The 22,398-nt window shown below is 48.5% G+C and overlaps 10 protein-coding genes across 10 annotated transcripts; 3 read left to right on the top strand and 7 right to left on the bottom strand.

Moving 5' to 3' along the window:
- Positions 1–2,434: 2,434 nt before the first annotated feature.
- Positions 2,435–4,191, top strand: N7471_004698 (putative choline transport protein; the record flags this gene model as incomplete). The annotated part of the gene is made up of 3 exons (XM_057277417.1): positions 2,435–2,598; positions 2,660–3,288; positions 3,344–4,191. The coding sequence occupies 3 exons, from the start codon at positions 2,435–2,437 to the stop codon at positions 4,189–4,191; spliced, it is 1,641 nt and encodes a 546-aa protein (XP_057137027.1).
- Positions 4,192–4,483: 292 nt separating this feature from the next.
- Positions 4,484–5,568, bottom strand: N7471_004697 (D-hexose-6-phosphate mutarotase; the record flags this gene model as incomplete). Its single annotated transcript, XM_057277416.1, has 3 exons — positions 4,484–4,870; positions 4,935–5,264; positions 5,326–5,568. The coding sequence occupies 3 exons, from the start codon at positions 5,566–5,568 to the stop codon at positions 4,484–4,486; spliced, it is 960 nt and encodes a 319-aa protein (XP_057137026.1).
- A 528-nt stretch (positions 5,569–6,096) lies between these two features.
- On the bottom strand, positions 6,097–7,450 carry N7471_004696 (MCT family MFS transporter; the record flags this gene model as incomplete). The annotated part of the gene is made up of 3 exons (XM_057277415.1): positions 6,097–7,013; positions 7,075–7,167; positions 7,225–7,450. 3 exons carry the CDS (start codon positions 7,448–7,450, stop codon positions 6,097–6,099), a joined length of 1,236 nt encoding a protein of 411 aa, XP_057137025.1.
- An 821-nt stretch (positions 7,451–8,271) lies between these two features.
- Positions 8,272–8,560, top strand: N7471_004695 (uncharacterized protein; the record flags this gene model as incomplete). The annotated part of the gene is made up of 2 exons (XM_057277414.1): positions 8,272–8,310; positions 8,345–8,560. 2 exons carry the CDS (start codon positions 8,272–8,274, stop codon positions 8,558–8,560), a joined length of 255 nt encoding a protein of 84 aa, XP_057137024.1.
- A 539-nt stretch (positions 8,561–9,099) lies between these two features.
- N7471_004694 (uncharacterized protein) lies at positions 9,100–10,477 on the bottom strand (the record flags this gene model as incomplete). Its single annotated transcript, XM_057277413.1, has 4 exons — positions 9,100–10,149; positions 10,211–10,239; positions 10,293–10,336; positions 10,389–10,477. The coding sequence occupies 4 exons, from the start codon at positions 10,475–10,477 to the stop codon at positions 9,100–9,102; spliced, it is 1,212 nt and encodes a 403-aa protein (XP_057137023.1).
- Positions 10,478–12,109: 1,632 nt separating this feature from the next.
- On the bottom strand, positions 12,110–14,184 carry N7471_004693 (sodium:neurotransmitter symporter family protein; the record flags this gene model as incomplete). The annotated part of the gene is made up of 2 exons (XM_057277412.1): positions 12,110–12,541; positions 12,595–14,184. The coding sequence occupies 2 exons, from the start codon at positions 14,182–14,184 to the stop codon at positions 12,110–12,112; spliced, it is 2,022 nt and encodes a 673-aa protein (XP_057137022.1).
- A 142-nt stretch (positions 14,185–14,326) lies between these two features.
- N7471_004692 (uncharacterized protein) lies at positions 14,327–14,590 on the bottom strand (the record flags this gene model as incomplete). Its single annotated transcript, XM_057277411.1, has 1 exon — positions 14,327–14,590. The coding sequence occupies one exon, from the start codon at positions 14,588–14,590 to the stop codon at positions 14,327–14,329; it is 264 nt and encodes an 87-aa protein (XP_057137021.1).
- A 375-nt stretch (positions 14,591–14,965) lies between these two features.
- N7471_004691 (uncharacterized protein) lies at positions 14,966–16,090 on the bottom strand (the record flags this gene model as incomplete). The annotated part of the gene is made up of 3 exons (XM_057277410.1): positions 14,966–15,304; positions 15,353–15,932; positions 15,975–16,090. The coding sequence occupies 3 exons, from the start codon at positions 16,088–16,090 to the stop codon at positions 14,966–14,968; spliced, it is 1,035 nt and encodes a 344-aa protein (XP_057137020.1).
- A 142-nt stretch (positions 16,091–16,232) lies between these two features.
- Positions 16,233–16,524, top strand: N7471_004690 (uncharacterized protein; the record flags this gene model as incomplete). The annotated part of the gene is made up of 2 exons (XM_057277409.1): positions 16,233–16,390; positions 16,500–16,524. The coding sequence occupies 2 exons, from the start codon at positions 16,233–16,235 to the stop codon at positions 16,522–16,524; spliced, it is 183 nt and encodes a 60-aa protein (XP_057137019.1).
- Positions 16,525–16,688: 164 nt separating this feature from the next.
- On the bottom strand, positions 16,689–21,881 carry N7471_004689 (uncharacterized protein; the record flags this gene model as incomplete). The annotated part of the gene is made up of 1 exon (XM_057277408.1): positions 16,689–21,881. One exon carries the CDS (start codon positions 21,879–21,881, stop codon positions 16,689–16,691), a length of 5,193 nt encoding a protein of 1,730 aa, XP_057137018.1.
- Positions 21,882–22,398: the final 517 nt, after the last annotated feature.

Genomic DNA, 22,398 nt, shown 5'->3' with positions numbered 1-22,398 from the left:
TCAAGGGTAGATCGAGGTCAACTTAACTTCGTAGGCGTAAGAATTCGAAACGCGAATCTAGACCGAAATCATTCTTTATCAGGTGTAAAGAAGGAAATGGAAGAGGCTTTATCGGACACACAGTCAGGTTTGAGTGAAATCGTCTACCCAATCCCCTACGGGAGAGCTAGACGAGTCCTTAACCCGTCTACCTAACTCTCTACCCCGTTCTCTTAGGCAGATTAGACGAAATCAGGTGGATACACTATAGGCGTCTTCGTTCACAGAACGGTAGCAACTTCAAATTTAGCTTCAACTTCATCAGTATAGCAGGTAAGGACGGCTCCTAGCGCCCAGCTATAGGGTAGGGAGCAATATGACTTAGTACAACGAGCATCTCGAGTCCCTACGTCGGATTACCATTATTACGAGAAAAGAGTAAAAGGGCCATAGGCCAGATAATATTGCGTATAGAAGAAGAATATTGACTGGGTGGATGGGTGTCTTTTATGGACAACACTCAGACCGCCTTTTGCATCTACCACAAAGATCAGCGCAAACCATGGTTGAGCTGTAAATCCGGGGTAAATTGTGCCCCCCCCTCCCTTTTGGCAACAATTCTGTCAATGTAAATCCCGCCGATCAGTTTGCGCTAGTAATAAAATGTTCTTTAAACAATCCAGTACAATACATTTCAGAAGGCCTAATCTTGATGATATTTGGCATATAAGTTCGAGTATTTCTCGTGAATGAATATTTACTAGTTTATAATGTTTAGAATCCAGGTTAATTCTGAGTAATTAACATGGAGCTTTCAACGCTAACCCTAATTCGGCATGCTTTATGGATTACGAATCACCATGCCTTTCTCGCATGCCAAGAGCTTCGAAGTCCTACGGAATCGAGATTAGCGCCGTCAATGCAGTTTGCCGTCTACACCACCAATTCCTGTATACAACCGCCAGTTTGTTGTAGCACAGGAAGCCATTTCAATTCAGGCTGTATTCAGTCAATGGAATCCAGCATTCAGTGCTATCACCGCTCATTCAGCTCTTTCGTTTTGATTCCACCAATTTGTTTCTATTACAAATGGATCAATTGAGAGATTCCAGGGGGGAAGAAGAAGAAGCCTATAAATATGGCTTCTTACTATGTATGAAGAGATTAGACAGTTTTATATTTTTTATTCTTGATACTTCATAGTATTCATTTTGCAAGAGATACTCCCTTCATTTTACATGCTGTATAGTTCCTCAGTGTACTATTTCAACATATAAAGCCTGCCATCGATTCAAGCATGGAAGTATATAGATTTATATAGTATGAAGTATCTCATAGTAAATGCATTACAGAGTGTAATTGAAAACTAGCTCAGGCTTGGCGGAGCCACATTGACAGAATTGTTGCCCCGGGGGGTAGGTACTTATGTATTCTAGTTTGTGGGGACTATGAGCAGAAAATAATAGTTTGTGTCAAAACCAGTAATAATTCTGTTTCGTTATTATATAGTAAAAATATATATATATATTCTGCATGACTTGGTGGTTGGCTTGTTGCTGGGTATGGTGACTGTCCTACTATACGAAGCGCGGTGTGACAAGGGCGACTTGATTTTTTAGCGATTTACATATAAAGCGTAGAGTACTCAACCCTTCGCCTTCTGTGTTTTGGGGCCGCACCACCCTAATCATAATTTCAAACTACATACCCCGTATGTATATTGTAATCATAATAGTACCTTTTGTACGGGATACCTACCCATATTATTAAGTAAAACCCTTATATTTCGAACACAATGTTAGAAATTAGGAATATGACCAAGAGTTAAGCCTCCTTAGCAGTTGATATAGTCTAATAATATTGCTTCCACCGGCAGTAATCAATTGAGAAGCTTCCTGAACTGAAAATGAGATTCGCCCCAAGCTACTTCGTACTTGATCGACGGCCCAAATGCCGCATTCGCCGCGAACCCCCCTTGCTTAGCGATGTATCAACTCAGATCGCATTTAGGAAGGTCATAGGAGAAAAATCTTTGGACGGGCCAATAAAAAGCAAGATTGCAATACATTTGGACATATTCTCCGTAGATGTGCACAACATTAGCCCTTTTCCGACACAAATAGGGAAAGTATTGCCAATAACACCCCCTAGCCCCATAGTTCATCCATGGTAACAAAGAAAAACAAGTGCATTCCTTCGGAGAAAATGGTAGACTAGTCAACTTCGCATAAATTCTTGGACCTTGTGGAATACATGTGGCAGCCATGAGGGCACTGGCCCTCACATCTTACATTCCTGTTGCGACACGCCTGATTGTTCCTGTGCGCCCTGTATGCTCTGTCAAACCTAGTGGGGGTGATGTATCTCGTTTTCTCTTTCCTCGTCTTGTCGCTGCCATGCCTCGATTCCTTTCTTGAATAGTCGCTTTAACACCGCACGACACGAAGTAAGTAAAATGGCAGTGTTCTCAAGGCAAACCTCCGGGGACACCGAAAAGTCCCCGAATGGCCATGGCGCAATGGACGAAGTACGGCTGGAGTCTGCACTGGGGCACAAACAAGAGCTGACGCGGAACTTTGGACTGTGGAGTTTGACTAGCTTGGGGATTGTCATTGCAAAGTAAGGCCCTTGGAAATCGGAAATTGCATTGATCAAACCTCCATGGACTAACCGGAACAAGTTCTTGGGCTTCAACAGGGGGCACAATTGTCGCCGCGCTCCAGAATGGCGGTCCGATGGCTGTTCTGTACGGACTGATTCTAGTCAGCATCTTTTACACAACCATTTCAGCTTCTCTGGCCGAACTTGCCTCCTCCATGCCTTCTGCCGGTGGAGTATACTATTGGTCATCAGTATTGAGCCGCAATCGAGGCCGCACAGCGGGGTTCTTCACTGGGTACCTGAATGCTTGCGCTTGGCTGCTGTCAGCGTCATCGATGAGTTCCATGCTGGGGAACGAGGGCGTGGCGATGTATCTGCTCAAATATCCGGCCGTGAAGTGGAATTCCTGGCAAGTATTCATTGTATTCCAGATTGTTAACTGGATGTGTTGTGCCATTGTATGTTTGGGAAATCGGTTTATTCCTCTCCTCAACCGCGTTGCCCTTACTTTGTCGATGTGTGGCCTGGTTACAACTGTGGTGGTTCTTACGGTGATGCCGAAAAAGCATGCCAGCAACGCCCAGGTGTGGACTGAGTACCACAACAACACCGGCGGATGGTCGGACGGAGTTTGTTTCATGACCGGTCTGTTGAATGCTGCATTTGCAGTCGGAGTCCCAGACTGTATTAGCCATTTATCAGAGGAGGGTACGTTATAAACACGAGAAAAGGAAAGGAAGCCACCAACTAACACATGTTTTAGTCCCCAAACCCGAGATTAAGGTCCCGCAAGGCATAATGTTGCAGATGCTCACAGCATTCATCACATCATTTGTGTACCTGATCGCCCTCTTCTACTCCATCCAAGATCTAGACGCCGTCTTTACAAGTAACATCGGCTTTTTCCCAACCGCCGAGATCTACCGACAAGCGACAGGGTCTAACGCAGGCGCCATTGGTCTTATTGCGGTGCTGTTTCTTGCAACATTCCCAACTCTAATCGGGACATTCGTGACAGGCGGTCGAATGTGGTGGAGTCTAGCACGCGATAACGCAACGCCCTTTTCGAACTACTTTGCCCAAGTGCACCCGACACTCAATTGCCCCGTGCGTGCCACCGTTGCCATGAGCGCGCTGGTCACTTGTCTAGGGTGCATATACATCGGGAGCACGACGGCATTCCAAGCGCTGATCTCGTCGTTTATTGTACTAAGTTCGCTGTCCTATTTCGGAGCCATCTTTCCGCATGTTTTGTCTGGTCGTGGAAACATGGTTCCCGGACCATTTTATATGGGACAGAAACTTGGGATGGCAGTTAATATTGTTTCTTTGATGTATATTTTGGTTACTGTTATTTTCTTCTGTTTCCCCCTCGTGTTGCCGGCCACGGTCCAAAATATGAACTATACCAGCGTGATCGTTGTCGGCTTGATGGTCCTCACTGCCTTCTGGTGGGTGTTCCGTGGCAGACGCCAATACCATGGCCCACAGTATAGCTTTGAGGCTGCTGAGCGGTTGGCTGCTTTCCAAGAGGGCAAGGAGGGCCGTCGATCTTTTATTGATATTGTGGGTGTTTCGCCTGCTGGTGTCGAGCATGGGAATGTTTCATGATGAACGAGAAACGGATTGTGAAAACGATGGAAACGAGCGCGAATTGTTACTATTTTGCTTGTTGATGATATGTAACTTTGTCAAAGCATGTGTATCTATACCTTGAACTAATTTTTGATGAATATAATAGGGATTTGCGTATCAAAGTGCTAGGGTCAAACAATGCGAGGCTAGAGATCAAATACGGCCGCACGATTCGTGGACCTTCAATTTGGAATTGGGAATAGGCGTCTTTAGGTCATAACTATCATGCATAGAGATCACTAGTAGGAGACAAGATATCCTCTCATCTTCACAGTCGCGACTTGATGCTCTGTCCACCTTCCCAGGCCTCTCCAGCTTCAAGGGTTTGCCACCCAGACACTGAGCCAGCCTCCACACAGATCATGTTCTTGTAAGCCTCGTCTGGGCCGAAATCGGCCATGCCCTTGGCCTTCTCAATCCAAGGGTTCCAGACCACAACATCAGTCAAAGCTTCCCGAGTGATCGAGAACAAAGGTTGGTCATCCTTCGCAGAGGCAACGACAATTGGAACGGCAGGGTCAAGTTGTTGGTAAATGCGATCGGTTTCTTGGGTGATCGCCAATGCGGGGGACGATTCAGTGTGAGAAGTCGCCTGGAGGGTCTTATCGACGTAGGTCTTGGATTCGAGGCCCTTGACACGGATGTCGGAGATATCCTATTCATCCAATTCCAAATTAGCGGGGAATTAGGGAAATTAACACTGGAGTGTTTTATCATACCGCAATGTTCAGATAGGTGTGCATCAGCACCTGGAACTCAAAGTTCTGCTGGCCCTCATTGCGAACTTGCAGTGACGTCTCCAGGGAGTCTGTGGTGAGCGTAACACTGTACACCAGACCGAACTCATATGGCCATGCAGCGCGGAACTCATCGGTCAGCATGGAGTGCGACAGTCCGAAATCCAACTTCACGGTGAGATCGCTTTGGTCGCTATCTCTTCCGGGCGCTTCCGAGGAGGACTTGCCCAAGAACTCCCAGTTGGAGTTACGAGCGAAGCCATGTTGTGGTAGGGATGAGGTAGCGTGGTTCTGGGGCGGGGGACCGAAGACCTGGAGAATAAGCAGGGCGGTTAGCTGTAGCTCAAGCAGAGAAATGGTAGAGTTCACATACCGGGAACACCAGCGGAATACCACCACGGATAGGCTTGGAACCATCCAGATGAGCCTTCTCACTAAGGAACAGCTGCTCCTGGCCGCCTGTTTTCCACGAGGTCACAGTAGCGCCATACAGGTGCACGGTCACTGACTGGCCAGTGGGCAACGAAGCTTCGATGACGTTGTCCCTGATGGAGAGGGTGGGCTGGGGAAGGGAAGCTCCCACTCCAATTGCCGAGGGTTTGTTCGATCGGTCCATTTTAGAAAATAGAGGAATAGAATTTGGTTGTTGAAAGGGAGAAGAGATATGCTTGACGTTTCACGTTGAAGCGCGGGGCGGAAGGGATCTTATCGGCCCCGCCTGTTTTGTTTTGACGGGCCAGAGGGCTCCAGGGCTCCGGGACGACCTTCCTAAGGTTGCCCAGGTGGACTGGACTACATCTCTGCTTATGCAAATATTTTGATTTCAAGTCAACTTCTAATGAGCAACACAAGAGTAGTCGGCCGCTTATGTGGCCGTGTCAAGTCATTTATGGTAGTTTTTTATGGTAGTCTTCCCAGATGATCTTTTAGATGTCTTTTTTGGTGGTCGTTTTTAGGTCTTTTCGGATATCTGTTTTTCATAGATATTATCTCCACCTTCTCAGTTTGTTAGCTAGACGGCAGAAAAAGGGGAAAAAGCATACTTTGTGTTAGAGACTTTTCTAGGTATAACCTTTGATGAAGAATGTTGGTTTGTCCATCTATTAATACATGTTGGGAAACAACCCCTAGCCATATTCAAGTACTAGAAAATTTTCAACCCCCAGCCAACGCTCACGCCCCTGGATAAGATAAAAAAGACACATGCACAAGAATATACGAGCCCACAAAGAATTATCAGGCCAGTATAGTCATCCTGGCCCGTGGATGTCTGGACTTTCAGAAGCTCGCCGGCAATTGGAATGGCGATGAGTGACCCGATACTGACGAAGAAATAGGTTGTACCATAACGCTTTCCAAAGTCTTCAGTTTTGGATATTTGTGCAACACAAACAGGGGAGAGGCTGATTGCAGTGCCGCTCCAAAATCCAAAAAGCACGGCAAATGCCAAGATGGCCGCCTGATTAGACTGGGATGGAAGCCATAGGGCAAAAGTGAACACTGAACAGATAAACGTTGTGATAATCATCACATTAAATCGTCCAAATCGGTCGGCACAATATCCAGGGACAATCCGCCCAACGATGGACGCGGCATTCAGGATAGACGATAGGTTGTATGCAAGAGAATCCCCCAAGCCGTGAGATTGAGCATAGGATGGCAAATAAGTCAATGGAATCAGGAGAGCGAAATCGATCAAAACGATGGCCACCGTCAACAATGAGAAGGGCAGTTCCTTCAAAGCTCTGACATCGACTGTCCCTTTTTGTCCCGAATTTAAGGGTAGTCTCGTTCTCAAAAGCGCGACACTTAGAAAGCAGAATGCCGCGCTTATAAACCCAATAATTCGTATAGCCCAAGGGAAGCCTAGACTATCCGTGAGGTTGGAGATCAAGACAGGAAATATAATTCCTCCAATACCCCCAGCAGTGGCGGCTATTCCGGTGGCAAGGGCACGACGCTTGAGAAACCAATGGGCTATGCAAGCCACGCTAGGGGTGAACACCATTGACGAGGAGATACCGCCAAGGACACTGAATCCTAGCATGAATTGGTAATATTCTATGCAAATGCTTATCGTCAGTTTTGGCGGAGCCAGCTCGGTTATTAGAAAGAATCATACCTTCTGCAACGCTGAAGATCATGAGGGATGCGACGAGTCCAACGCATCCCGGGATCAGCAAAGGCGCAAGACCATGTGCATCAAATAGAGGTCCTTTCAGATATCAGTCGGCCTGCATATCTCATCAAATAGATTGAATAAGCTTCTTACCAACTTGCACGCTTCCAAAATAAAGGAAAAACATGTAGAGGCTGAATATCCAGCCGATGGAAGCTTTCGAATAGTGTCTCAATTGATGGTCTGCCAACCAAGCCTCGAACACACCAATTGTATTCATAAGTCCAAATGAGGGCACCATCGCGCACCAAGAGCCAAGAACGACGCTCCACGCACGCCAACCACCATCTGGAAAAACCAGGTCGCTGTCTTGCTCCATTTCATTCAAAGAGTCGCTCGGACATTCGCCATCGGTGTTCGCGCGTCGAGATGAACGTGAAACAAAATACCTGCAAAGGTTTAACTTCATACTAGCCTCATGCACAGAAAATAAAGAGAAAACTGAAAAATCAGCTCTATTCTGAAAGACTGCTTTTTGTCTCTTCCATAAAGGGTCTTCATACTGATATAGAAGCTAAGCCTTTTCGGGACGCCGGGGACGCCGCGGACGCCGCGGACGCCGGGGACGATAGAACTTTTTGGAGCGGCAAGATTAGTAGTCTTTCCCGAGGTTGCGCTCTACCTACATAAGTAAGCATAGGTCTCTAAAATATGTAGGCCAATATAGGTGGATAAGGGAATGGAGTATCGTCCAATGTGGTAGTGGACTAATAGCTGCTTCTCTATGAAGCATAGACTAAATAACTACAGAGTGCTGTGGCCCACGGTGTAGGTATAGTCAAAAAAATTATACATGGATGTATTTTTTAATCCACTTTACACAAATTCTACCTAGGTATAAACGCAAGACAAGTCAAACCACCGATGAGTACATATGTACTCTGGGCCTATCCACTCATGGCACCTTGACAAGTTTTCTCTTTCTTCCACTTCACCACCTTGATCCTATTGTTGTTTTTATTGTCCCACTGGCCACATCTTCGCTTCTACCATTGACACCATCCGCTCTGATACGCACCTACGGACTCACTCAGAAGAGGGGGGCGAGGGAAACGCCTACGAAAGACTGCTTCCTTTAACAGTCTGGAAGAGTCTTTGGCACACCTCAAGCAGAAGAACCGAGATAAAGATCAGCCCCAGATGAGTTCGGGCGAGGAGTCAAACGAGTTCCGACGGCCAGTAAGTTAATGTTGTATCAGTCGCTATCTCAAAGGTCGTGACCCTCGCCTTTTTTTCAGTTGATCGAGGACGAAACAAACGCGAAATCCGCGGCAAGCATGATCAACCAGCTATGCTTTTGTCGTGGTACTCCTCCTCGCTCGACACGCTCACGGCACCAAACAACTTCCCCTACACCCACAGTTACTACAGACCCCATGCTAGGTCCTGGAAAGGGCACCTCGGTAGCTTCTTCTCCAATCTTCACTGAATCACTTGACTGGATCGTCAGGCACGACCTGGGTACGCGTCGAGTCTCACGTACACAGCTGCTCCTTGCGGCCCACGAAGGGCACAAGCACCCGAGACACGTACGAAAGACTTTGTCAAGCCCGAGTTCAAGTGCCTGGAAAAAAACCTCAAAAAGAAAAAGGAAAAAAGAAAAAGAAATTTCGAGAAAAATCCCAATCTTGCCGGATCCAACGGCAGATGTGATCCATCCGAGCTTGCGCGTGCGTTTCAGCGGCGAGACATCCTTTCTCTGATGGGCAAAGTGAAGTGGGATCGAGGAAATTTAATAACTTGGAAGGAATTTCACCGGGCTCCTCTTTATTCGATTCTATCCAAAAGATCAGCGCAAACCATGGTTCAGCTTTAAATCCGGGGTAAACTGTCTATTCCAAGGGTTTCTACTTTATCGGGCTATGAGCTGAAAATAATAGTTTGATTCAAATATAAATAACCAAAGCGTTGTGTCTTAGAATGTACAAGCAATGAACAGCAATTCAAACAGACAGGAACATTATGATATCAACAAGGCGAGCGTGCATGGTCCTTTTGATCCAATCGATCATCACTTTGTTTCTCAAGCGAGTTGAGTGAGACTTGTGTTGTCCAAGTGTCGGTTCGAAGATGCCCCTCTGTGGTCCAATCCTCGAGGGGAACAGCTTCGACACGATGCATATCGTTGGTGAACTCGGTATTGGACCTGTTGATGGGTTCAGTACTCGAGCGCTTGGTACTGCTGTGCTTGCCAAGCGGAGGGGGTGTGCTTTTATTTCCTCGACGACAAGGTGGCTTCCATGAGCGAGGGAGTGTGAATGAAGGACGAGATTTTGAGTTGTTGGAGTAGCTGCCGCTACTATCGGGGTTTCCAGGTTGCTGGGCTCGGTTGCTGTTGTACTGGAATGCCTTGACGCCAAACAACTTGCGCAGTAGTGGCCACCAGCACATGAGGTTGGCGACATAGATTGCTGTGCTGGCTTCACGGATGTACCAGATTTGGTAGGTGGTTGTGAGTGGGGAGGCAAAATTGAAATATTTGTTGAGGATAGCAGCAATGATAGTGAACAGGCCCAGACTCATGACGCCGATCAGGACGACCTTTCTGCGCCGTTTGAGTTGGGCTTTGATAAGGAGGGGAATCGGGATGGCGAACATGACGGCATCGGAGGAAATGTTGAAGACGGCTTGGGTTATCGAGTAGTACTGGTATGTCGCACACTGCATGTTATCCACGGGCATGGCCCAGTATTGTGAGAACGGTCGGCAGTAAATTGCATAGTAGGTGACCATTATGACCACAAATCCGACGGCAACGTAAACAGAAAGGATCTTGATATAGAGGTTCGATTTCAGATTCTGCGTGATTCGCCAATAGAGCATCAGCATGCATGCCTTGACGCCCCAGGTTAAGATCAACATGCATTGCTCCAGCCCAATGACGATTTTGCTTCCATAGACCCTATCGCTGACTTGCTTTGGGTCTGCTAGCACCGTGTCGTAGTCCTTGGGGTCCATGAGGTTCGTTGCATAGCGGGCCGATATTTGAATCAGGACTAGCATTGTGGTATAGATTGCCTTTAAGGAGCCGTCTGGTCAGTCAAAAGAAGCGACCTGATTTCCCGATGATAACACTTACGAAGGTTGCTGTCATCACATAGTCGTCCACTAGAGTTACCCGTTAGCAGGATCCAAAAAGAGGTAGAGCCTAGAAGTCTTACCAAACAACCGTTTGTAGGATCCATTGGCAATTATGCGAGCCACACTTTGCTGCAGTTAGCAGTTGCTCTAATTCTGAACTTGCGTCTCAAACCTACATTCTCCCGACATAAATAACAAGCCCTATAGACCAGAAGACTATGGCTTCTGTGAAGAGCTGGTTTGGAGTGGGCGACTCGTTCCCCATCTTGGTGGATAGAGCGACCTTCGCCCTGAAGCAGACCTCAAAATGTCAGGACGCTATACAACGAGTCTACCATATATGAGAAATGGCAATTTATCGAAGCATTCTGATGAGAAGCATCATTGACAGGTTTGAATTGGTGCCATGGCTTGTTTATCAGCATGAGCAAATCTTTGAATGATGTATTCAGAACAAGCTACTGCACCGAGGAAAGCGACCATTCCATCTAGTCGGTGAAAGTGGCTAGGCTAAGGTCCCGGGGGTGGATTTTAAAGCTGCCAACCGAGACAGGGCTGTAGCGTCATGCGTCTTGGCCCGTGAGATGTCAGTGCTGGCTGACAAGCAAGGAAGAATGTGGCGCAAACGCAAGGGATCGCTTCCCTCGAAGCGCCAATCCGGTCGATGACAGTCGGGTTTGGAATGTACAAAGTGGGCAGGGAATACGGAATAGACATGGGAGAGGAAATTTTATGCTTCACATTCCTCCTTTGTGTCTTGGAGCCCTTCCTTCCGCTGGCCAGGCCAAGAGGCGGATAAAATCAGCTTGTGTTGTGACACTGGGTTTTCCAATAAATGCCCAATGTTGTGCAAAGCGACACAGCTGTGCGCGATATTTATCTCCAATAGGATGCGTTAAGCGAGATTGGTGTAACCCAATATGAATCGCAACCTTGATCGCTATTCGATTGGTATTCTTATTTTGGGCTATAAAGTTCCCCCTATGCACGTTACCGATAGCTTTGTGACCTCCATGCCTCGAGCACAAACAAACTGGTTGATAGGTCATATTCCATAGTGGATATGTAGGAGACGGGCGGCTGATATTATTGGGGAGTTCGGAACGCTGATCTGCACGGCGATCCAAGCGAAATTCAATAGCGCCTGGACACAGTGATCCTCCATAAAAATGGACTTGCGCCATTAGGGCTTAGGTTAGCTATTGGTCCAACACTCTATATTATTAGTTATAACTCTAAATACCTAATTTAAGTCTTATATTTTAACTAGAGTTTTAGAAAACTGCTTTCCCAGGCATAGGAAGTTTCCCAAAAGAAAAATTCCTGTTCTTAAGCGGTAGCCCGGGTTCGAACCCCGGCCGGCGCAACCATTGTTTTTTAGAAAAATTCTTTTTCCCCAAAATTAATACCTACTACGTTTGTGTGGTGTCTGTCTTTTCAGATGATTTTTTAGATCTCGGTTTTTAAGCTTTATTTTTTTTGAAAAGATCCTTTCAGGCTTTTCAAATATCTTTTCAGTGTCTTCATTTCAGGTTGCCTTTTCAGCTGTAACTAAGGACGGAATCGTCCAAGCGTCCGTCCAACACAACAAACACACCTTTATTTACCGTTGGTCCCCTGATGTAAGGGCATTCTTCTATATAGCAAACTCCATACAAAAGGTACATAAACACAAATCAACTCTCTCCCTCCTTTCCTTTGGCCCCTACATAGTAGATGCTCAAGACAACTCGCTAACACCAATTTTTACAAATTCTATACACGCAAGACAACTCAAACTACTAATGAGTACTCATTCGATCCTACAAAAATAAGTGAAATTCGAGGTTTTGTTGGAGATGGATAGTAAAACCATCTTCACCTAAAATCGACAAAAAGGCATACACGCATGTGCAGTCTATAGCTTCGGCACCGCCATCGAAGGTTCAGTATTTATCCTATCAGAACACTTCCGGCCCGAAATCGACTCTGGCATGCCTGATTCAAAGTCAAACACCCCAACATCTGGGACAAAGTCCTGTTCTTTGGGCTGATTGGCAGTCGTCACTTCGGTGCCCTCGGCCCTCCGGTGAGGTGGAATAAAGACATTGTAGTATCGCGGAAACACCAAACCGAGCAGAATCAGGAGCAAACAAAAGTGCGCCAGAATAAATCCGGCGATCATCATTGGGTCGTATCGCAGGGTATAGAATTCAGGATATGCGAAGCTGAACACAATCGCCAGAATAGGTGCGCTGACATACCGGAGTAGAATGGGCCAGAAACGAGGTATGTTCCAGTTTCCATTACCACCAACGACGCCGTTCAGGTCGCGTCTTAGTTGATTACCCTGCGAATGTTAGTCTCTTTTAGTGCAACGCTTGTTGGCAGCGGGAGACATACAGAGTAGAAAGCTAGATACCAAAATCGACCGAGAAGAGGGTTCTGTCCCCAGAAGCTGGCGGCTTTGATACTCAGGTCCGTGGCGATGAGCACGGAAATAATTGAACAGCCGATATACAACCCAAACCCGGCGCCAGCGCCAGCTGCCGGATTCGAGGTACCATGTGCGACGGCAACTCCAACAATCTGGCCACCAAAGTATCCGAAATTATACATAGCAAAAGCAGGCAGCCCTGTCTGGCTCACCACGTCGTGCCAGCGATAAACGGTGGTTGCACCGACAAGCTCTGACCACACAACAAAGATCAAGGCCACATTGTTAATCCATCGGTCGATTCCATCCAGCAGGTAGAATCCAAATTGGGTGCAGTATGGCAAACACATAAGGAATGATATTATTGTGAGGCTGGTCACAATCATCGGACGTGACATCTTCACGCCCGAATCCACAGCCAATGTAGCTACCGCGTCGAGCATCACAAAGGCCGAACTAAACCCGAGAACAACCAGGGTAAAGAATAGAAGGAAAGCCCACCAATTCGCACCGGGCATGTGAAGCACAGCCTCGGGAAGTGTCAGGAAACCGACCACGAATGCACCCAATCTCTCGCCATCCTGTGGCCAACGTCGAAGGTAGCCTACAACACCAAATACGGCAAATGCAGCAACGTTTTCAAACAGGATGTTACTTCCGCAGATGAGAATCGCGTCCATGACGGCATTGGAGTGTTTGGAGTTATAGGAAGCGTAGGAAGTGAAATAACCGAAACCAATGCCGGTGGAAAAAAAGACCTGTCCGACAGCGGTTTGCCAGACAGTTCCCGAGGCTAGTTGGTCACTTCTCCATGTCGCCCATAAGAGTCGGACACCCTCACTCGCATTTTCCAGTGAACAGGCGCGACCGACGATAATAATGGTGGTGACAATCGGCAGACCCATCGTCCAGTAGACGACGCGACCCGTCAGGCCCACTCCACGGAAGATGGAAATCCATATGAGAAACCATATGAAGGCGCTCCAGCCGACTGTCTCACCAATAAGGGCAACACCGGGGTATACGGTATAGTGGGCAACGGCGCCATTGCCAGCAGTGAGATTGCCCACGACAGGATCCACATTGGCGACGACATTGCCCATGTAGAATTCCTCGATTCTGCCCTCCCATGGCAGTGGGCTCCGGAAGGAGTTGCGGAAATAGTTCATGATCCACGCCAAGTTGACCGTAAAGTATTGCACGACGACAAAACTGATCAAAATCGGGCCCATGCCAACGCCTTTCAGCCGATGGTTGATATTATTGAACGCGATCACTGTCCCGCCACGATAGGCTTGTCCAATCGCAATCTCGAGAATAAGGGCCGGAATGGCGATGGCGAACACGGCCAACAGGTACGGGATAAACCATTGCAGTCCGTAGTTATTGTAGACCACCGAGGGGTATCGCAACAGATTTCCCTGACCGGCGCAGCCTCCCATGGCGGCCAGCAGGAAAGCCGCTCGGGAGGGCCATTGATCACGTCCATCTTCCGATTTTTTCGGAGGAGGAGCGATCCAGCCAACGACCTTCTTCAGATACTGGGCGAGTACCATGATGGTACCGATCAGATGAGGATAATTTCAAGTGATTGAGACCTTTGTAACTTCATGCGGCGAGAACGAGGTGATTTTGCATGACAAGAGATCAAAGAAAAGGCTAACAGCAAGGAAGTCGCCCAGAAACCTCCGTAGCAGATCAGAGACGGTTTTGGATGACTTTAGCCTCTGATGCCAAGGGGCTTGCCAACCATCTGATCCTGCTGCACCCATCAGGTCGGCCCCATGCCAAGAGGCTTGGGGAGGCATTCTCAGCCTGGATCTTTAGATTCGCGGGTGGTGCGATGGGGGTGCCACGCCAAGAGTCTTGGAGGCATCCCAGTGCGGTGATGGTGTGCCTTGTCGCGGTATTGTTGGCGGGATTAATGCCATGGGCAAAGATTAGCCAGCTTGGCTCGGTCATGTGAGGTGACATCCAGGCATCTCATAGTCACGAAGAGCGGATGCAGGGTTCGCAATATTGCCGAACGAGGTGAAATGTCCCCGGAGCCTCCAGGAAACAGTCGAAATCCCTTCAGTTGCCAAGGGCGCGGTTCTTGGCAGGGAGTTGCGCAATTGCATGGCGCTGATTGCGACATATCTTATAGTTATAGTGGGTTTGGCAAGAACGCGAGTCATGTTCTGCTCTGTTATTCCTAACTTACAGCTCAGGCTCTTCGGTCTAGACATTGCTAAAGCCCACCATTGGGAGAAGACCTGACAAGAGGTAAAACTAACCAAGGAAGTTCACAGATCCTCGTTTTACACTGTACAGTTTTGTCGTCTATCTATCCATTACCTACCCATGCTGCATAAAGGAGGATCTACTACCCTGTAGACTCAGTCCTTCAATTTGTTTCATCTCATCTTCTGTCAGCCGCCATCCAAGCGCCTGCATATCCTGCTCCGCTTGGCCAGCATCGCGCACGCCAACCAATGGCAGAACGCCCTTATTGATAGAATAATTGAGCGCCACAGCAGGAACAGGCACACGTCGCTCCTCAGCAATACCTTTCAAGACATGGATAGTAGGTTCCAGCATACGCATGGGATAACTGCTGAAGCGCCGCCTCCGCTGGGGCTCATTGAAGCGCGAATATTTACCAGAAAGACGGCCCTCGGCCAGCGAGGCAAACCCCTAGAAGCAGATACTGCGCTTTTTGCATTCTCGGATCATGCCGCTGACTTCAGGCAAGCGGCGGACGACTGAGTACTCGCACTGGCAGACAGAGAGCGGAACGTCATGCTTGGCCAGCCCATCGGCCATCTTGATCATCTCCTTTGTGTCATAGTTAGCCACTCCGACTGCGCGCGCCATACCGGATTCCACACAGTCGGCCATGCCCTTGGCGACAGTGGATATCTTGCTAGGGTGGATAGGCCCGTGGACGAGATAGATGTCGACGTAGTCCAGTTGAAGACGCACGAGCGAATCTTTAAGCTTAGACTTGGGCCCGCCAGCCTGCATGAGTGTGTTGGTAATGTCTGGTGTTGATAGCCACTTGGTCTGCACCACGAATGAGTCGCGAGGCATGCCCCGGAATAGGGTTCCACAGATCCGCTCGCTCTCACCGTCACCATAGGACTGCGCTGTGTCCACGAAGGTCAACCCGACAGACTTGAGCTTCGCCCATGCTGCGTGGATGCGTGGGAGGTCTCGTGTGTGGTTGTAGTTAAAGGTTGCTTTGTCGGCCCATGACCATGCGCCGATACTCAGGTAGGGAACGAGTACATCCTTGCCACTCACACCACGCAGGGCGATTCGGCTTTTGCGAGTCGGGTGTTAGGTCGGGTGGAAGCATGTTGACCGGGTTGCTGAGATGGGGTCCACCGGCTTGGGGTGCGGGGAGTGCATGCTCTGTGTGCCTGACATGCCGGCTGTAAGGCCCGCTTGCATCACATACTGAGTGCCTGGGGTGGCCATTATTTGGACAAGTATAGTCGAGCCAGTATGTACATATAATTGCGGAAGCTGAATGAACTCTGCGTTGCGGAATTGGTAGGGACCTCCTAGATTGAACCTGGTTTGATATACTATTTAGGAAGGAGTGGCGCGCTGCGTCATCATGACATTCAACCTGTGGACCTTGGAAGGTAAACTGTACCTGAACACCTTCGGATCGAACTCCAACTGGCCAAGATGGAACCTCGTTGTTAGTATTACTTACAATGGCGGCGACGGCTATACGACGGCAGATGATGGAGGGGAAACATATGGAAGTGAGTAAGTGAGTGAACTAGACACCCTTAGCAAACCCGTTCTCCTATGTCTGGCCTTTTACTTGTTCTTGAAGATCATAATGTTCAATGTTTGGATCCTATTATACCTGCAGAAACCCCCGAGCGCGGAAAACGTAACGTACAAGAAAAAAAAAAGATCCGGGACCAAGCATGTCAAGCAATAAGATAGGCGCTGTGCTTCAAGTTATGAAGACATATAGGATGCAGGTGGGGAATAATGATGAGACGGGATCCAATATAAAAAAATCATATCCAACAGGTTTCGCTGTAAACGCCATTCGCTATGCTGAAGTATTGTGTCGCTCGTATGCATTGTGTGCTGCGCAGCGGATTTTGAAGAGAATATCATCGACCTTGCGGAAAGCACTCGGAGACAAAGTTGTTATTTCCATTTCACCCAAGATATTCATCAGGGATTGGGGGATGCGTTGTTCGCTGATGTCGGATTTGGGTTCGGGAGGTGTGTCTTGGGTTTGGGTACCCGTGGTGGTAACACTTGCAGTTTGCTCGACTATTTCACCGGATTGCTGTACTGCATCCATGTCGATGTCCATCTCGATGTCTGGTTTTGCTACAGGCTCAATGGCCTGCTCCATTTCAGAGACTTGAGTGGCAGTTGCCTCTTCGGTAGAAACAAGAGGGGTGTTCTGCCTCGGTTGGTCTTCTGTAATGAGGCTCTCGGGAACCATGTCCAGGTCGACATGAGGTGGTAAGTGTTCAGTATCGCCATGTTCCTCCGATGGAATGCTTGAAGGTTGAGGTTGAGACGCCTCAGATGCATGTTTCTGAGACCGTGTTTTGCGGGAGCGGGTATCTGGAGGGGCGCTTTGGGGAGTGCTATCGATGGCGGTAGAAACGGACTGGTCCTCAAGACGAATGGACTTGCGAGACCTTTTGGACGGCCGCGGGGTCTCGGCATCTTGTGTTGATTCCTGTGCGACAAAGCCTTGAGTTGCAGGGACTGAATCCGTAGCAATATTATCACCATCTTTTCGTTGTGAATTGCGGGTGGATCGGCGAGTCACAGTTGGCGACAATGATGTAGCCGGAGAGACCGCCTGAGGAATGGCATGGCGGGAATGCGAACCATCAGGCTGCAATGACTCAGCATTGACCACGTCTTTAACCGTAGACAACCGCGTCGACCGGCGCCTGTCAGTTCTCACAGATGAAGATTCTTCTTGATCCCGCTTTCTCTTCTTCATGGATGGCCCATCCGGAAGTTTTGCTCGCTCTAAATGATCCCTATCGTCCATATCCACTGCTAGTTCCAAGTCCTGTCCAAGCTGCGATGCGATTTGTGTCTCTGTCTCCTCACTCGAGTCCATGAAACTATCCGGAAGGATATCAGGAGGCACGTCTGTGGCTTGCTGGGGTTGATCGTCTGCAGGCTTAGACTGAGATTGCTTCCGTTTCTTCTTGGAGCTCGAGCTTGGTTTACTTCTGCGAGAAGGTTGTTGGACAGGTGTCTTATCAGAGTCAACCAGTGGCACCGGAGAAGGCTCTGCTGTATCTGAGTCTTTACCCAGTGCAGATCGAAGTCGCCGGTTGGGAGTCATTCCGTTTGCTCGAGGTGTAGCGTCGGCGTTTTCATTATCATAGTCATGGGCATCACCCATAGGTGTGTCTATGTTCTCCGTCGCAAGACGGGAAGTAGCCGGGCTGTTGACTGTTGACTGTTTGCCGGTAATACCAACAAGAGCCTTTCTTGCTTTTGCAGCTCTGCGCCGTGCGCTTTTCGAGCGACCCTTCCTAGGGCTTGGGCTCCGAGATTGCATCTCGGGGGGAGATGATGGAGGGTCTATACTCAAATCCGCAGGCAGGTGGCTCGATGTGAGTGCGTCGGAGTTCATGGCAGGTGTCGGGTCTCTGGTCCCAGGCGTAGGAGACGAGCCGATGAATCCTTCTTCATTCTCAGTAGGGGCGAGAGTGGGCGTTAGAAGAAGTTCGGTCTGTGATTCTCCATGTAGTTTTCGCAGATGCGGGGGAGTATTGAAGCCCAATTTCCGTGGAGTACTAGCTGGTGACGAGGATTGAATGGATTCGATCATCGAAAACATTTCACGATGGCCTTTACGCTTGTGAGACACTGAGATGCCATCAACAATTTGCGCATCCGTGGGCTGATGAAGGTTACTCGGCAACTGGGGTTCATGGAACTGTTCAATTGGCTTGAGGACAACGGAGGAGTCCTCGGTCCGTATGACAGGGGACGAAAGTTGAGTGTCCTGAGACGGCTGATGCAATGACCGATCCATTTTGTCTTGCGGAGGGGGCGGAGGTAACATCTCGGTATCCTGATCCCCGTCTTGCGGAGGCAAGGTTGCGGTCTGGACTCTGGACCCGGCAGTTTGTACAGCTTGCAAAATGGTGACAGGGGTGACAAGAGACTGTGAACCAAAGGTCAAGCCCCAAAGTTCGACATATTTCTTGACTGTTGACATGTGCGAAGACTCCAAACCGGCGCAAAGAATAGGCTCAAAGTTATTCAAAGAAGGTAGATCATGGGAAACTGATTTTTGCAGAATATTGACAGTAGCTGACGAGAGCGCACGGCACGCTGTCAGGATTCTGCTGTCAACGCCGCGGTCAACATGGATTTTGCAAAATTCGTCCTTCAACCAAAGATCAAGTGATGACTGGAGACATTGAAGAATTTGGCATTGGAATTGCGGAACACCGGTCCCTAGAAAGGAAGTCAATGCCTCGATAAAGTCGGCAAGACCGTGGGATTGTGATGCGTTGAAATTGTGGTATGCATCATGTAAGGTTTGGGCAATTGACGCGAGAAGTTTATGAGGAAAGATGGCATGACCAGCTGCCTGGATGCCGCTGCGATCAATTCCTAGCCCGGTTCCTTGCATGAAAGGGATAGACAAGGAATGGCCAAGCAGTGAAGTTGAGGGTAAGTAGGTATCTCCAGCGGAAAGATGCATGAGGCGTTCGGCCATTGGCTCCACAATCATAGTGGCAACCGCTTGGTTCCCTTTCTCTGTTCGAACCACGCGAACAAAGGTTTCAAGCAAATGAGACCAGTCTTGAAAGGCTGACGGAAACGAAAGTCCGAACGAGAGGATCTTGATAACATTTTCGTAGTCACGGGATACAGAGCCGTCGCGCCCACGAGCGGATTCCATAGGGAACGACTGCAAAGCATCTGCGGCCGCCTGGGCAGTGGCATTCCAAACTACCTCCGACAGCTGAGGCGCACGGGGAATAGCACTGGTCTTCGTAGTGCTCAATTCTGCACACTGTTGGAGAAGTTCGAGGCGAGATCCTCGGGAGAATCTCCCGTTGCATGCTGCTTCAATGTTACCTAAGACAAGGTGTGTGTAAGATTCGCTCGGCGCTATTGTCCCTGTGGTGCTGCTGGTTATTCGAAGGAGATGAAGAATAGCACTTTCTTGGGTTGTACTCGGATGTGAACTTGTGGAAACGTTGTCGGTTCCATCCGCGTTTCTCAAGAGAAGCTTTTCGGTAAACGGAATGCTCCCAATCGAAACAATCATTGTTGTAGACAAGAATCTGAACCTTTCGAAGAAAATATCTGTGGTGTCGGCATTCAACGAGGGCGGCCCTGCAGTCCAAAGGCGGTGGAGTAGGCTCCAAACGCTAGCAACAGCTTGCATCGATTCCCCCGAAGGGGTGATCTCTTTGCTGGACGCAAGCGATAGAGCACTGGTCAGACTGTTCCAGGCCAATGCCACGTGGGATTGGCCAACTGCGTCGTCGATCCAAACTGAGGCTTTGAACATATGCTCAAAAACCTTCAGAATTGAGGTAATTCTTGATCGAACCCATCTGCTGTCGGCTGCAGGAAGTTCCTCGGCTTCCATTTTGGTAGTGTCATTGATTCGATTCTCTAACCATATCTTAGCCTGCGTACTCCACAACAGGTTTGTCAATATGCGCGCAAGACAGTCGCTGAGAGCCGGGACTGATGAGAAAATGCTTGAAGACGGAGTGACCACGTATTCCTCCCATATAATATCGAGGTGCTGATATGAGGCTGAAGGACGGAAAGTGTAGTATAGCAGATTGTAGTAGCTGGTCAGAGCAAGTTGAGTGGGCGGTGCTCCTGACTTGTCGGTCTTCCTGCGGTCAAATTGAGAGAGCACCGGTTTGCCCAGCATTTTTAGGATATATGGGCTCGTCGATTCGTTGGGGCTCAGAGCAAAGACAAATCGATTCCAACCAACGATAGCCTGCGCTTTGATCACTGGCTCGCTGCAATTGAAGCATTTTTGGAGTACGAGAACCCATTCCTTAAAATGATCCCATTGCTCAAGATTCCATCTTTTGCTCCGGAGAAGAAGGATAATAACGCTCCAAATCTGAGGAACATGCTCACCACTATCGACTGTCGCCATCATTCGAGTCATGCGCTCACCAACCTCTGTTACAAGCTTTCGGTCGTGCTCCAATGGCCTGTCGAAGAGATCCCGGATGTTTTTCGACAGTATAGGATTTGGGCCGGCTTCTGTGGCCAACTGGAATCCAAGTGCAATCGCTTTTGACCTGGTATCCTTCAAATGATGAAGCAGCCCGAATACCAAGTGTTCGATCCATAGGCTTGCTTGGGATATGAAAGCGGACTTGGCTTGGCCCAGCAGCCGCTGGTAAATGTTCAATCGATAGGAAACAATTGAGTTGCCACTGATATTGTTGGTGATTTCTTGTAGTACCGATAAAAGACGGGCTACACGAGCACCGTTCATAATCTTGGGGCCAAAGTTTTGAGTAGACAATATGGACATGTAGTGCGTCAAAACGGACTTCGGGGCCTTGGCCTCATAGAGACAAGTGATGGAGTGGTCGACCAGAAAGATTTTGAACTCATCCGAAAGCTGTGTCGAAATCTCCGGATGCCAAACGAATGCAGCTGACAATTTCAGAGCCTGACTGGCAAGATTCGTGTCGAGAGGGGAGCCGTTCGCAAGGTCCCGATTCACATCTCGCTGAATAAACTCGGTGATAAGATTCAATTTTTCGGTAATCTTCTGACCTGCCGGAAGCCCATCGTACGTGCGTAGCGCGCCAAAGAATTGCATGTAGGCATCGCGTCGGGAGCTCATCGACTCGCCTGCCAGTTGTTGGATGACCGATTCGAGCAGCATGGCGAGCGATTCGGTTGTGAATGTATCGACATTAGGTGACCAAACGGGAATTGGCGACTGGGTTGCTTTCAAGATCGACTTCGTAGGCTTGGAGTTCGGGGACGGAGGGATAGTCTTGAAGTCGGGGGCCGATTTCATGGCACTAGCAAAGGTTGGTGGTTTGATGTACTTGGGCCATGGCGAGAAATTCACTTTCTTCGAACTGCGGCTGGACGGACCGGCTTCCACGGACCCCAGCGCAGAAAATGGTGACTCCTTGGGTGTTTGAACGGCTAGTGGTGACTCGGTGTTTTCAATCACGATGCGCGAAGCTGTCCTTGGGGGTGTAGGCGGACGAGCAGAGAGGACCTCCACCATGATTTGGATCAGACAAGAAATGTGAAAAAGGAAAAGAAGCAATAGTCAAGGATCATTGCTGAATGAGATGCTGTTCAGGCCCTGTCCATGATCTGTTTTAGACTGAAAGCTGAAGAATCAAGAAGCCACATCAAGCCGAGAAAACTAGGTTCAAGTTCCGACGCGCCGCGATGCGCGTAAAGTGTCACCGCCTGAGGCGACGAGGCATCAATACGCGGACTTTTTTCATGCGATTTGAATATAGCTTCAATAATCATTGGAGAATATTTCAGTGTGTGAGTATGTAGCAATCAATAGTAATAATCAATAGTAATCGGTATTCAGCATTCAGCATTGAACGTCTAACATTTCAATCTATTCATGTCGCATTCTTCAGGCAAACGGCGTTCACAAAAGTTCGCATTATACAAAATATCTAGACTGGATTGTGCAAGATGGGGCTCTCATAATTATGTACTAATTATTGTTATATAGATTTCTGGAGAGGAGGTGCTTAAGAGAAGCTTAAGTGGGGGAG

The sequence above is a fragment of the Penicillium samsonianum genome (genome assembly GCF_028829775.1).
Source record: "Penicillium samsonianum strain IBT 33392 chromosome Unknown utg000003l_segment0_segment0, whole genome shotgun sequence".
Classification (NCBI taxonomy): Eukaryota; Fungi; Ascomycota; class Eurotiomycetes; order Eurotiales; family Aspergillaceae; genus Penicillium; species Penicillium samsonianum.
Note: the sequence above shows the minus strand (reverse complement) of the source record. Positions and strands in the feature narration are given on the sequence as shown.